The 15,081-nt window shown below is 55.9% G+C and overlaps 1 protein-coding gene across 6 annotated transcripts in view; it reads right to left on the reverse strand.

Annotated features, from left to right (window-relative positions):
• Nucleotides 1–13,755, reverse strand: part of KCNT1 (potassium sodium-activated channel subfamily T member 1) — a 78,523-nt gene extending 64,768 nt beyond the window's left edge. For all 6 annotated transcript variants that reach the window (XR_004419853.1, XM_033077380.1, XM_033077382.1 and 3 more), the window contains exons 1-2: nucleotides 13,615–13,755; nucleotides 1,454–1,633 (exon numbers count right to left, since the gene is read on the reverse strand). Coding sequence is in view for 5 of the 6 variants with exons in the window: in XM_033077380.1 (XP_032933271.1) it covers nucleotides 1,454–1,633; nucleotides 13,615–13,730 (296 nt within the window). In the remaining variant the exon portion in view is untranslated. The remainder of the gene's footprint in view (nucleotides 1–1,453; nucleotides 1,634–13,614) is intronic.
• Nucleotides 13,756–15,081: the final 1,326 nt, after the last annotated feature.

Genomic DNA, 15,081 nt, shown 5'->3' on the forward strand with positions numbered 1-15,081 from the left:
CAAGGACTAACCAGTAATTGAAATGGTTTTTTTCCAACAAGAATTACATTTCTCTTTGTTTGCATCACGCAATTAATTGGTGGGGGAAAAGAAAAAACCTGACTCCCCATTAGCACTGCAGCTCCTGGGTATTTATGACATGAACAGAACTGAAGGGAAGGTGCTTGTTCCTCTTCATTTAACTGCTCTGCCCATGGAATTCTCTCACCACTCACGGCATTCCCTCTGTTGCTCACTCAGCCTGGGGATAAATCCCAGGCAGGCAGGAGCAGCAGGCTCAGCACAAAGGCCTTTGCTCTGGTCAGCACAACCCCAGCAGCTCTTCAGAGCCACCCTGCTGCCATCCAGCAGCCTGGAGGAGCTGTCCCTCCAACACAAAGGGCTGTCAGCCCAAATTCCACACATGGCATCACCAGCCCCTCACTGTCCCACACATCTGTCCCTTCTCCTGCTTGCCAAGCCCTGATGGGACTCCAGGACACAGCAAGCTGCTCACACAGCTCAGAGCCTGCTGGCCCAGTACCCCCACACCCCCCAGCACATCCATGGCCCTGGAGCACCCAGATATTCCCAGTGCTGCTCTCCGAGGCACCCACGGCCTCCACCCAGGGGTACTCACACCTCTGCATCCTCCAGTACATCCCAGGGGTGCCACACACCTCTGCATCCCCCAGCAAATCCCAGGGGTGCCCACACGTCTCTGGATCCCTCAGCACATCCCAGTACCCCCCAGCACATCCCAGCAGTGCTCCACACCTCTAGATCTCCCAGCACATCTCGTTGCCTGCAGGTTCTGAGCACCGCTGGATCCCCCAGCAAATCCAAGTACACTCCAGCATATCCCAGTGCCCTCAGGCTCTGAACATCCCGGATCCCCAGCACATCCTGGAGCCTGCAGGCTCCAAACATCTCTGTGTCCCCCAGCACATCCCAGTGCCCTCAGGCTCTGAACATCCCGGATCTCCAGCACATCCCAGTGCCCGCGGGCTCTGAACATCCTGGATCTCCAGCACATCCCGGTGCCTGCAGGCTCCAAACATCGCCGTGCCCCCCAGCCCCGCCGTACCCCCTGCACATCCCGGTGCCCGCAGGCTCCAGCCCCGCCGTACCCCCACCCTCCGGTGCCCGCAGGCTCCAGCCCCGCCGTACCCCCACCCTCCGGTGCCCGCAGGCTCCAGCCCCGCCGTACCCCCACCCTCCGGTGCCAGCGCCGCCGTCAGCACCGCGGAGAGCTCCGCACCGGGCGGGCTCCGGCCCCGCGGCACCGCGGAGAGCTCCGCGTGTCCCCGCTGGGCGCGGGGGTGTCCCAGGTGTGTCCCCCCAGCCCGGGTGTGTCCCCCCAGCCCAGGTGTGTCCCCCCACGCTCGGGCAGTGCCCCAGCTCCGTGTGTCCCTCCCGGCGGCTCGGTGTCCCCGCGCCCTCCGCCCCGCTGTCCCCGCCGCGCGCCCCGAACCTGTCGTCGCTCTGGAAGGACTGGTCCCCCAGCAGCAGATCGCGGAAGCGATAGCGGGGCGGCAGGGGCAGCACCTCGGACTCCAGTTCCGTCATCTTCAGGGAGGCGATGTCCAGAATGACCCCGCTCTTGCGGCTCCCGCCGCCGTCCCCGCCGCCGCAGCCGCCGGGCGACGAGAGCCTGCGGGAGAGAAGGGGACAGCGGCGATGGGGAGGGGGGGCTCGGGGGAGCCCTGCCCTGCCCACCCCCACCGCCCGCCCCAGCGCCTCCTCCGGGGCCGGCCCCGCATCCCCGCACCCCCCGGCCGCGGTTACATTGCGGGGCAGGCGGCCGTGCCCGCCCTGCAGAGCGCTCCCCCCGGGGGCATCGGGCGGCTCGGGGCTCAGCGGAGCGGCCGGCGGGCAGGGCACGGTCCCCCGGAGCGCCCCGCAGAGCAGCGCCGGGCACAGGACATTTGCTGCTCAGCGGGCGAGCGACGGAGAGCAAGAGGAGCCAATGGAAAAGCCCAATCGCCGGGAGGGAATAAAACTGCTCGCAAGATAACCGAGAGCTGACGGCCAAACCCAGATCCACCCCCAGCCTCCCCCCGTGAGGAAAAGTCGGGATGGGAGGCAGGCGAGGCGATGGCTCCACAAGCGTGCTGGAAGCAGAAAGCACAACCTCCTCTCTGGGCTGCTGGCACTTAAATCATCTCAAGAACCCCAGGATTAAATGGGAAACCGCGAAGGCTGATGACTCAGTCGCCTGTCCGGCTGCCAAGTGTCGTGGCCAGGAGGACACATCACCCATCCCTGGGCACGGCGGTGGCTCCGCTCGGGGGGCGGGGGCTGGCACTGCCTGGCAGAGACCCGAGCTGGTGGCTCGCAGACACCAGGCACAGAGAGGAGAGCAAAGCCGGCAGCTCTCAGGAGGTTTCACAGGGTTAAAGGCTCTCTTTGGTCTCTGTTCTCAAAGAATATTTATCAGACAGAAGGTGGGCACGCCCCTGCTGCCCACAGCAGCTCGAGCAGATTTGGGTTAAATTGAAACTTCACAAAGCAGCCAAGCCATGCATTGCAGAGACCCCAAAGGGAACACCCCAGGTCCTGATCCTGTCTGGTTCCTCCTCATCAGTGAAACTCATCCCTGCCATGGCAGGAGCACCAATTTCAGATTTTTTGTGGGAAGAGGGGAGGACAAGGAGGGCTTGGAAGAGAGGTGGTGCCTCTGAGCTGATTTTTATCCCTCCCAGGTAACTCTGGAGTGTGAGGCAGCAAACACTGAAAGACTCCAACTCCTGCCTGATGTACTTCCAGAAGTCTCACCCAAAGCCTCTCCAACTCATTCCCAGCATCTTCCCACAGCTTTGCCTCCTGTACAGCCTGCAGGAGCTAAAGACAGCAAGCAGAGCTCCCAGGAGCTGGATCCTGAGCTGGCACCGAGCACACACGCAGGGATTTGCCGCAGGGATGGGAGCTGAGGCTCCTCTGATCATCTTCCCTCTTTAACAACTCCCGCCCCTGTAAATCAGATCCCAGCTGACCAGATTCCAAAGCCCTGCTCAGCTGCTGCTCCTGAGTTTGCAGAAGAGCAGTGGGCATGCAGAATTTCTGCTGAACACAGCCCCAGAAGACAGCCCAGCGTTTCAGATGGTTCTCACTGATGTTATTTGCCACTTAATTCTATCCCCCCCAGAGCTCTGCAGCTCCTTTCAGCTGCCACATGCCCGGTGCAGCCAAGGCCCTGCACTGACTGATGCATCTGAGCAGGGCCCTGGGCACCAGGGAGGTTATTCTATGCTGCTCATTGATCCAAACCTTGCTCTTTAAGATAAATCAAGCCAAACTCCTGTCAGCTCAAGCACTCCCTCTGGATGGAGCAGTGTAAACACCGAAGTTTGCTGACCACCTCTAGCTCGGGTTGCAAAGGAGGAACCAACATTAAGCACCAAAAAAAAAAATAAAAAGAGAAAGCCACAATTAAGTCTTTCCTCTTAGAGCTGAACTATGATAAATTAGGCCAAAGGCACGCTGTTTCTAGGCCATCAGGACAGCATTCTGGAACTCAAATTTCACCATAAAAAACCAGCAATTTTTAAAAATCATCCACTCTCTTATTAGCACCGTGGTTTGAAGTGGGGAGCCAGGTGCCTGGCTCCAAATGGGGGGGATTACAATTGTGTTTGGAGGAGACTGTCACAGCCAGGGCTCTCCAGGGGTGATGAAGTGCCTGTTTAAGGGAACACCTCATTTCCTTTCCCAGAGGAAAGGCTGCACAGCCATGGACACACTGGCTGCCACGTGGAAAGGGCACCTTTACCACCCTGCCTGCCACTGCACAGCTCTGGACAGGCAGGGCCATGCTCATCCTGCCCCCTCTGGGAGCTCTGGATGCTCACAGCTATCCCCAGCCATTCTCTTGGATATCAAACGCTCATTTTTGGGGTTTGGGTGCTGTTTTTTTTTTTTAATTCTACATAATTCTTTCCCAACTCAATTAGTCCATCTCTTCTGGCCTCAGATCATGTGTCAGATCATGAAATAAAGCAAATATTTACCCCTGTCCTCTATCAGCATTTAGAAACTGTAGTAAAATCCAATTATATCAGTAGCTCTGGAAACAATTTCTGCTATTTGCATCTGAATTTCTTCTCCCATTGGCACTAGCAGCTACAGTTTGAATGTATTTTCTCTTATTCTTGCATACGAAATCATTCAGAATTTTAAAATTTTGGCACATTTGTTTATTCTGGATGAAGCTCCACTACATGGAGTGCAGGAACACTGCACTGGTTTGTTTGATAGAATGTCTTTATCAATTGCACAGGGACTTTGAGATGTGGCACATCAACATCTCAGACAAAAGTGCACACAGACCTGACCCTGGCACAGAGGATTCACAACCTCTCCTCCCCAACACAGGGATCCTGAACTATGGAAATGCCACAGCAACCTGGCTACTTCTTCAAAGCTGTAGTGGTATAAAATAAAAAATTCATGAACAAGCTCATTTATTGCATAGTCTTCAAATACTACAAAAAAAAATCCTGGAGTGATTTATAGCTAAATACAGATCTGCAGCTTTATTTTTATCATCCCTTTCCCTCCTTCCTCCAGAACCATGTACCACCAAAAAAGCTCTCTGCAATCAGCATATGGAAACCTCAACACTTCCCCTCCGTGCTAGGCAGCTCGGGCAGCTCCCGAGGGGGACACGCCCTGCTCATCGTGCTGGGACCCCCGGGGCTGGCACCGAGCCCTGGGTGATCCAGACCCTCCCTTAAATCACAGCCAGACCCAGCAGTGCCCAGTGCAGCAAACACAGGAGTTCTGGAGCTGCTCCTGCCTTGGGCTCCTCTCCTTCCCCTGCTGCTTCCAGCTGGGACACTGGGGGACCTGGCTGCTGCCAGCACCGTGCCCTGGGGCTGGGAATGCCAGCACAGAACCAGAGAGGGGGCAGCTCAGGGTGGCTCTGCAGTGCCACGTGCTCTCCAGAGCTCCTCAGAGCTCCCCAGAGCTCCTCAGCTCCCCAGATCCCAGAGGCAGCTTTGCCTCAGAGGAAAACCCACAGGCAGGCAGCTTCTCGTAATGAATATTGGGATTTACAGCGTTATTTTTAACTGTGTCTGTCAAAGAAGAGGAAGGACACAAGCTGAGTTCTTCCTCTGCTTCCTTGCACACCACAAAAACCGCAGAGCATCTTCCTGCTTCCCACCACAAACCAGTGCCACACTGGAGCTGCCCAGAGCTGCCAGGCACCCTCAGGAGCTCCTTGGTGACACCTCTGCTCTGGCAGCACCACAGGTTATCAGAGGTGATGCTCTCCTCTCCTCTCCTCCCTCTGAGGGCTGGGTGTGCACACAGAGCAGGTGAATCTACATTTGGGGTGTTATACATTTGTGTAATCTCCAATCTAAACCTCTCTTCTCCATTCCGAGCTGTAAAAGGAGCAGGAGGCACCAGGTCCTGCTGGCAGCAGCTGCTCTCACTCCATCCTTCCCCAGGAGCACGGCCAGGGAGTCTGGATGTGCTGCCAGAAGAGTGAGTACCTCGTGTCCAGCACCAACACCCCCTCCTCAGGCAGAGCCACTCCACGTTCTGGGACAAGCCCTCCCCAGGCAGCTGCTGCTGAGCCTCCTGCCACCCCTGAGGGGATGGAAAGGACAATCCTGGGTGAAACAGCACAGGAATCACGCACAGGGTCTGACCTTTCTTGCTGCTGGCACTGACACAGGACACAATCTGCTGGCAGAACCCAAGATTTTGGGCAGGAGCCTCCAGCTGCTCTTTGCTGGCCCGGACCAGCACAGGTGAGAGTGTCTGGATTGCACTCAAGGGCTGGGATACCTCTCCAGAGGGTCCTGGGCTGCTCCAGGACTCTGCCATGTCCTGTCCTCCCTGCCCAGCCACCACCAGGCTCTCTGAGCCTCTTCAGGGAGCCAAGCCATACAGGAAACGCTGCCCTTTCTTTTCCTATAGTTATTTAAATATATACAATCATCTCGTGTTTGTTTCTCCTCCCACAGCTCTTCTGGTTACCAGGTTACAGTTGTTCTCCCCTCTCTTTTTGGTGGGTTTTTTTCCCTCTCTGAGTGACATCCCTGTGGGGTTCCCTAATGGCTGGAGTGCGTGGGGACACAGATTTGGTCCCTGGAATCGGGATGGAAGGCAGCACATCCCACATCTGAGCCATGCAGCAGGGCTGGCACCGCTCTTGGCACAGCAGGCTGGCACAGCACAGCCCAGGAGAGGGCAAGGAGCAGGCAGGGAGGGCAGGGAGCAGCTCTGCACCCCTGTGAGGGTGAGCAGTGTGCAGGACAGGCCCCAGCACACAGCAGCACAGCATCCCCTGCAGGGACATCCCCAGGGAAGGGGCAGGGGCTCCTCTCAGAGCTGTTCTCTCTGCCAGCCCCTCCTCTCTCTCCCTGTGCTGGCTCTGTCTTGGCTTGCTGGGGGAGAGCCCCAGATTCTCATCCCCAGATTCTCATCCCCAGATTCTCATCCCACCATCCCCTCTCCCTCCCCAGAGGTCTCACAGTGACTCACAAGACACCAGCACTCCTACAATGGTTGAGGGCTCAATATTCTTTGATTCAGAGAGTTTAAAGAGCTCTGAGGGATGTGAACAGCCCCATCCCAACACCCAAGTTGTCATTCCCATGTAGCCTGAGCAGCTTTGGCTCCAGTCCTGGCTGTGGGTACAGCAGCTGCAGAGCACACACTCACACATCTCTATAAATACACTCACAACGTATCAAGTGCTCAGATTCAACTCCTGCATCCAAATTCCCCTCTCCACAGACAGCTGGACTGTCCACGTCAGGAGCTGCTGCTGCTCAGAACTTCTCCAGAGCTGCTGAGCCCTGTGACAAACCCACCCATCTCTTCCAACAAGCACAGGCAATTTAGCACCCCAGGTCTCACGGAGAAATTAGCATTTTGTGTGCTTCACGTGGAAAATGAACAGGAAGAGTGAGTCAGTGCAAAGCTCCACGTGGAAAATGAACTGGAAGAGTGAGTCAGTGCAAAGCTCCACAAGCCTTTCCCCTGCTGGCAAATGCTATTTTCTAGAAGATAAAAGTAGAAATTGTACCTTCCAGGTCCAGAGCTGTTTTCTCATTAGACAGCCCTCCATTAGCAGTGGAGCCCCACATCTCCCCAGCCCTTCTGGCCCCGTGTTTGGTGTGACAGGGTGGAGTTCACAGCAGGCACAGCCCCACAGAGAAGCCTCTTCCCTCTTCTCTGATCCCACAGCAGCACAGGAGTGGCAGAGGCAGCTCAGCACCCCCAGCCCCAGCGAAATTTTGCATTGCTGGTTCTCCCAAAGATGCAGAGATGCACAGAGGCACAGCCATCCCCTTTTTCCTTTTTCCTTCCTTTGGGAAGGGCTGGGGGTTCCCAGCAGGCACAAAGGCAAACAAGCCTTGCTGATGTCCCTGGTGACTGCAAATCCCAAATGACATTGGGGGAAAAGAGGGAGGGAAAGCACATCCTGCACATGCTGGGATCCTGGCAGGTGAGGGGAGCAGCTCCCACTCCTCAGGCCCGGGCTGGGGCCTCCTCATCTCTTTGATAAGGAAAACCAGCCTGGAGTAGTGCAAGGTGTGGTAGAACCAACCTGGCAGAAGGTTCTCTGCCCATGGCAGGGGTGGGACTGGGTGATCTTTGTGGTTCCTTCAGCCCAAACCCTCCTGTGATTCTGTGACTTGCAACCAGCCCATTCCATTGTGTAAATATGCAAATAAAATGCAGATTAGCTCAGCTGATCCCTTGCAGCACAAGCCACCAAGCCTGCCTGCCTGAGGCCACAGCTCTGCTCCCCATCCCAGTGTCCTTGGGTGAATCCCTGAGGGTTTCACTGCCAGCATCTCCTCAGGAACAACCTCAGGAGAGGGGGCAGACCCAGAGCACCTCAGCGTGCAGAGCCAAGGTCACCAGCCCTGCCGGGAAGTTCCTGGCTCAGCTATCTCCAGGGCTATTTCTGGATTCCATCAGGCCCCTTCTCTGCTGCCTGAGGTTTCCCACACTGTCCAGCCCTTTCCCAGCAAGGACATCACCCTTTTTCTGCCTGGGTTTGTAGGGTGGCCCGAGAGCACACACAATTTCTTTTAAAAGCTGAATCAACCCCAGTGCTCGAGAAATGAAGCTGGAGAAACAATCCCTCGGGGTGAGGCCCTGCCAGTCCCACTGGGAATTTTGGAGGCTGTGCACAGCAGATCCCTCAGGAAAACCAGCCAGCCTTTAATGGCAGGGAGCTGCAGCACACAGGGACAGCACCAGGCTCACGATTCACGACAAATCTTAAACCTAAACAGATTATTAAACTAAAAAGAGAACAATTCCCTTGGCACAGCCTCCAGAGCTGTTCCTGGAGAGCCAGTGGCCGTCCCTCCACTCCTGATATCTGTGCTATCCCAAGGGACACAATCCTGGCACTTCTCACTCCCCCTCACCCTGAGCTGTTACATCCTCTGCCACATTTGTCAGTGCCCAGTGAAAATAAAAAGACTGCAAGATCAGGAAAGTGCTAATTCTTGCAAATAAACTGCTGGGAAAATCGTCCCTTCTGCCCAGCCCCAAGCTGCTACAAGCAGCAAGGCTTGGAGCATGGAGAAAAAAAACTTCTTTATGCTCCAGACTCCTGCAGAACAGTCCCTGCAATGGAAGCAGAAAATAATAGAGGGACGTGGGAGGAGGAAGAGTCTCTTCACACTGTTCAAAAATACAAAGTCTTGCAGAAATAAACCCTGAGAGGCAGGTTTGTCACCACACCTGCCAGGCCAGGGTGTGATGGGATGAAGGATTGGGAGGCAGGAGACAGAAGGGGAATGCTGAAGTGAACATCAGTGGGGTCCCACAGGGCTCTGCACTATTGCATGTCTTCAGAAGGGATGGAGATGACTGCAAATTACCCAGTGCAGCCAAACCCAGAGCAGACTGTAAACAGAAAGATCTTGTGGCACTGACTGACCTCACGATAAAATGTCAGACAAAAATTAACATCAATAAATTCCAATTGATCCAAAGGGAATGGAGAGCAATCATCTTCTTGCCCAGGCATGAAGAGTCTGCAAATCAGAGCTCAGGAAAGAGCCAGAGCAGCAGATGATGCCACAAAGACAACAGCTCTCAGTGTGGTCAAAACCCCAAATTTTAGGGAAGGATTTTTCTTCCAGATGAGCCCACCATGGAGTCACCCACACTCCTGGCTCCCCTCCTCAGAGCTGAAACTGCACAGAGAAGAGCACCAGAGGTAACTGTGGGCTATAAAGTGTTCTGTGCAAGGCAAGGCCAAATAGATCAGGAGGAGCCTCTAGCCTGGAAAGAGATGCAATGAAAAGCAGAGAAAATCAGAGAGGACAACCAGAGAACAAGAACATCACAGGAGCTGCAGGAGCACAGGGAAATCACAGGGCAGCAGCCCCAAGGAACAGCAGCATCACAGAGCTCCCATCCTCTTGGGGAAGCAGAAAGGGTCAATGGCTTCAGGAGGGAGAGGGTGAATCCCCAGGGAGCATCAGTCCAGGCTGTGGAAGCACCAATCCAGGCTGTGGAGGCACCGTCATGGGTACAATTCCAGCCCTGGGTACAACTCCAGCCCTGGGAAGGGCTGCTCTGTCCCTGCCAGGCAATCACACAATGGTTTGGGTTGGAAGGGACCCTAAGTCCCATCTCATTCCCATGGGCAGGGACACCTCCCACTATCCCAGGCTGCTCCAAGCCCCATCCAGCCTGCCCTTGGACACATCCAGGGACACCCACAGCTTCTCTGGGCACCCTGTGCCAGAGCATCCCCACCCTCCCAGGGAAGAATTTCTTCCTAAGATCCCATCTCAACTTTCCCTCCTGCAGTTTCTGTCACCAGGCGCTTCCAAAGGACACCAGAGGCACCTGTGCTCAGAGCTGGCCTGGCTCTGGGCCTGCTTTTATTCATGAGAAGGATGAATGAGATGTTCCACACTCCAGCCCAGCCTGGCAGGGATGCAAGAGAAACGTTCACAGCTCCAAAACAAATTGCGTGCAGCGCTCAGAACCGGGCGTGGGGGTCAGGGAGAGGTCGCTGCAGGACGGCTGGGAGGATCCAAATAGATGCTGTAAATATTTTTGCAGAGCAGAAAGAGCCCTGAGCACAGGCAGTGACCTACTTTGCTGTTCTCCAGTGAAGGGTGACAGAGCCCAAGGGCAGCTCCTGAGGAGGACATTGAGCCCACTGAGGTCCTTTAATGGACAGAATAACGGGGAAGGCTCCCAAAACCTCTTCCCACTGAGCCAGGTGTGCTGGTGGCTGCTCCCCTGCAGCACTCCAGAGCCTCACCCTTCCCTTTCCAAACCATCTGAGGAAAACAAGAGCAGAATTCTATCTTATCTCTGCTACATAAACACCCTGAAAACACAGGATGTTTGGCCCTGTGGTTTTATGGCTCCCCATTGCAATTTCTCCTGGAACAGCAAGGCCTGGATGCCCACGGGCAGCCAAAGCAACAGTTGCTGCAATCCACAGGGCTGAATTTCTGCAAGCTGATAAATGTCCAAGCCAGAAATCTCGCCTGGAGGAACTGATTACTAATCAGCTACAGACTCTGGTTCAGTGCCAGCTCTGCCAAAGAAACATCTTCTCATTCATTTCCAGAAAATTGAAAACTTAAGAGACAACAACAGGCTGTCAGCTGCAGGGACCCTCCTTGTGCTAAACTGAGACAGTTCCTTGGATTCATCTGAACAGGAGAACATCCATGGATGAGTGCTCACACTTAGAATCCCATTTCATCAAAGCTTTTCTTCTTTTCTCCTGCCTTTGGACTCAGGCAGAGGCTTTATTAAAATAACAGCATTTTTAACCTGACTCCCACTGCTCCAAATCTTGCTGTGATTTCTAGAGCCTGGCCACCCAGCCAGGTGGGACTGAGTCAAACCCAGCCCCTGGAGCTGACATTCCACTGCTGTCCAGCCTCCAAGCTCAACCTCTCTGCCATTCCCTGGAGCACCGGGACTCACCTTCCCTGCACCTTCCCTGTCCCAAACCCACGGCACAGCACCCAAATCCCTGCTCCTCCCACGGGCTACAAACAGCAGCAGGCACACAGATCCCCCACGAGAGCCATGAATGAGGAAAGCACGTACGTCTAACACAAAGCCATGGTTCCTAAGCAGCTGCTCCAGGTGTGCGCCAGCTCTTCCTCCTCAGCCGAGCCACGGGAGCAGGAGGCAGGGGATGGAAAATCCGAGCCTCCTCCCGCCCATCCCTGCCTCTCCTGCCGGCCCCCTGAGTCGGGCAGGATATTTTAGTGTGAGTCCTTCCATCTGGCCGCTCATCCATCACCCGTGCCCGAGCCTTACATGGGCAAGGCGGGGGAAGCGGAGCCGCTGGCCGGAGGAAATCCTGAGTTCCCCAAAGTGACGGGCTGGATCCTTGTGCAAACATTTACCCAGAATTCCCACGAGGTAGGAAAGCGAAATTTAGGCTCTTTGTACCCTCTGGGTGCCAGAAATGTGTATTTGTTCTCCAAACAAACTCTCAAGTGCTTTTACAGTTAACCCTTTGCTCTCCACCTGGGAGGGACTTTCCAGACCACTGTCCCCTTATAAAGAGCGGGAGGAAGCTCACAGACATTCCCACACACATCTCCACACTCAGGAGACCGAGAAGACAGAATTTCTCTTTAACAGCTTTTAAGCCAGCTCTAGATTTGCTAAGTGAAGGGATAATCGAGTTTTCCACTTATTTCAGTGGGGTCAGCCCAGCTGAGGTCCCTTGAGCATTGAGCTGAAGGTTCAGTGAACCTGTTCTTACATCTTTGCTGCTCTGTCCCGGCTCTCACACCCCTCTGGTGACAGCTCTGCTTGTCTGCCATCACACCTACAGGCACAGAGAGGACACAAGGAGATGGTGTTGGAGCCCTGGCCTGCCTGGGGGCTGAGCACAAACCCCAGAACAGCCAGGAGAGGAAACCATGGGAGGTGAGGGAGAAACTCGAGGTTGAGACAGCAGAGGATTGACTGTGGGTGATCACCCCTGGCAGATCTGCACCCCCAGCCCAAGCTGAAGGAGAGGAAAGCAAAGAGCAGATCAGCAGGAGCCCCTGGGACCCACTAATGGTGCTCACTGCCTGCTCCTGCCCTTCCTCTTTAGCCTGTCTGTAGCAATCCTTTTCTGCTTCTTCAGCCGATATGCTCTGAAAAAGTGCATTAGACACCAGTCTGCTGCGAGCTGGGGAAACTGCCGAGTCTGAGGGCTCCAGGCAGCTTGTTTAATATCTCCAGAGCACAAGGGCAGGCAAGACAAGCCACGGAAAGCAATGGCATTTCAACCTCTGCAGAGCCTGAGGGGGTTAGAATCACATCGAGCTGTAGAATAATAATTAGGAAACAAAGTTCCTCCGTCCAGATTGAGAGAGACAGGCAGGAGGGTCTTTGGGAAAGGATTTTGTGGTGCATTAGATGAGGATAAATCACCCTGGGCAGGGTTGCAGTGTCAGTAATGAGGAGCAGCTCCTCATCCTCCCCTCAGGCTGGAGTTGGGAACCTTGAGGAGCTGCTGTCTCCAGCCCGATCCCCGATCTTCACAGGCACAGAAAACCCCTCAAGGGTGTCATCTCTGCAGACACATCAAGCACAGCTGCAAAATGAGGCAGTTTGGGGGTTGGGGAAAGAACTGTGCTCCACAGCCACGCTGCTGTGCCCAAAGTAACCCAACGGTGTTAAACAGAGCTGGGGTCCTGGGGCACCACGGAGCCCTGGATGCATCGGATGTTGTGACAGAGAGAAGGTAACAACGAGGGTCTTAGCCCTAAAATACAATACTCAGGGATTGTGTTAATTACCCACTCAGTAGCAATGTACTGAGAGTTAAAGAACAGACTGTTCCTTCTTTTTTCATTTAGGCTTTTAGGAATAAAAGATCATTTTCCTAAATGATAGCAAGAAGATGAAGATATAGAAAATTCCAGCTGGGCAGCCCAGGGCACAAACCCAGCTAAGGTCCTTATCTGCCAAGCATGAATTGATACACACAATTCATCTGCTCACTTCAGCTGGCATCTGAGGAGCGTGACAGCCAGAAGAGCCACACGAGCAAATTTAATCAGAACAATGATAGTACATAGCATTCTTCAGGAAAAAAATGGGATACTTCAGCAAGAACCACTTGTGACAAACAGAGGATGGTGGCATTGAGTCCCCCTGATCTCAAACAGCTCTTCCCCCCACACAGCAGCCCCTCCCTCACCCTGGACAGTGTAACTTTGGCACAAAACCAGCCCAAAAACGGAGCTGGGCAGCACCTGCGGGAATGTGGCTTTTTCCTGGGTGTATTTTAGCCTCTTTTAGGCTTTGGGATGGCTCCAGGGCTCAGCCGAACGCTGCCTCACCTTCACAGCCCGGAGCACAGGCTGGACAGAGGGATCAGCACGGACCCTGCCCATGGAGGGTGTGACTGCTCGGGGGTCTCCAGGCATCCCTTCCCCTCCACAGGCAGCTCCCACTGCCCCACTCCCGATGTGCTGCGCCCACAGGAGCACTCGCAGGGGTCCCAGCCAGGTCTGGAAGTGCCGCAGAAACTTTCCTGCAGGCTCGGGGCACGGGGAGAGCGGTGGGGATGGAGGAAGGGGGTCCAGCCAGCCGCCCCCGAGAGGGAAAGGGGCTCCAGCAGCCCCGGGACCCTCCCCAGCCCCGCACCCCCGGTACCTGTGCGCGCTGCCATCGTCGTAGACGAAGGAGCGGTTGGTGTAGCACTCGGAGCAGACCGGCCCCTCGGGTTTGTAGATCCCCTGCAGGCTCCGCTCCTCTCCCGAGAACGGCATCGGCGCGGCGGCGCGGGGGCGCGGAGCGGCCGGGCGGGGCAGAGCATGGGCACCCCGCGCTGCCGGGGCTGCGGGCCGGGGGCTGCGGGCCGGGGGCAGAGCCAGCGCCGCCGTCCCGGTGCCGGGGCCGCTGCCCGCCGCCCATCACCGCCCGCCCCGCAGCCGCCGCCGCAGCCCGCGGGCCGCTCGGGCGCTCCGCATGCCGGGGCCGGGCGGCACCGCGGGGAGCGGGCGGCAACAGGTGCGGGATGCTCGGGGATGGAATGGGCGGGGATGGGATGGGATGGGATGGGAGGGGATGGGATGGGAGGGGAGGGGATGGGCGGGGATGGGAGGGGATGCACCGGGCGGGGCCCGGCTCCGTCCAGCGCGCACCGGCGCCCGCGATCGCCTCCGCCCCCGGAGCTGCCCCCGCCGGCCTCGCCCCGGCCCCTCCAGGACCCCCGGGCTGCAGCCGCTGATCCCCCCGCGTCCCTTCACCTCTGGCCTCTGTCAGCGCTTTGCTTTATTTTCCCCTTTCCTCTCCTTTTTCCTTATCTTTTCCTTGTCATTTCCCCTTTCCCTTTCTCCTATATTTCCCTTTTCCCCTTCTTCCTTTCCTTTCCTTTCCTTTCCTTTCCTTTCCTTTCCTTTCCTTTCCTTTCCTTTCCTTTCCTTTCCTTTCCTTTCCTTTCCTTTCCTTTCCTTTCCTTTCCTTTCCTTTCCTTTCCTTTCCTTTCCTTTCCTTTCCTTTCCTTTCCTTTCCTTTCCTTTCCTTTCCTTTCCTTTCCTTTCCTTTCCTTTCCTTTCCTTTCCTTTCCTTTCCTTTCCTTTCCTTTCCTTTCCTTTCCTTTCCTTTCCCTTCCCTTTCCCTTCCCTTTTTTCTTCTCGTTTTTCTTTCCTTTTTTTTTATTTGTCTGGATTTTTTTTCCTGCTAGCCACACAAATATTTGTGTTAAGCGCTGCTGCGCCTCGGGGCTGTGCCGAAAGCAAACAGCGCGGCCGAGCCCCGGGAATTCCTGTGCCGTGCTGGGAGCGTTGATCTGCCCGGGAGGCAGCGCTGCAATAGCACAGCCCCGCTGGGAAATGGCCCCGAGCCCGGGGACAGCGTGGGCAGCCTGGACACGAGCCGGCCGCCTCCAGGAAAGGGTTAACGGGATGGGCTCCAGGGTTCCTTCAGCCCCACGTGCCGGAGGTGCCACCAGAAGTGATGTGGCCAAACGTGGAGCGCCCCAAATGTGTCCCCCCCTCGCAGGGAGCCGGGTGTGACAGCACAAAGGGAGCGGCTCCGAGCACCCCCGGCCCTGGGGGTCGCTCTCCCCAGCTCGGGTACACTCCTCTCCTTTCTGCTGCTTTTTTCATCTCTTTTTCC

Source organism: Catharus ustulatus, chromosome 21 (genome assembly GCF_009819885.2).
Source record: "Catharus ustulatus isolate bCatUst1 chromosome 21, bCatUst1.pri.v2, whole genome shotgun sequence".
In the NCBI taxonomy this organism is placed as follows: Eukaryota; Metazoa; Chordata; class Aves; order Passeriformes; family Turdidae; genus Catharus; species Catharus ustulatus.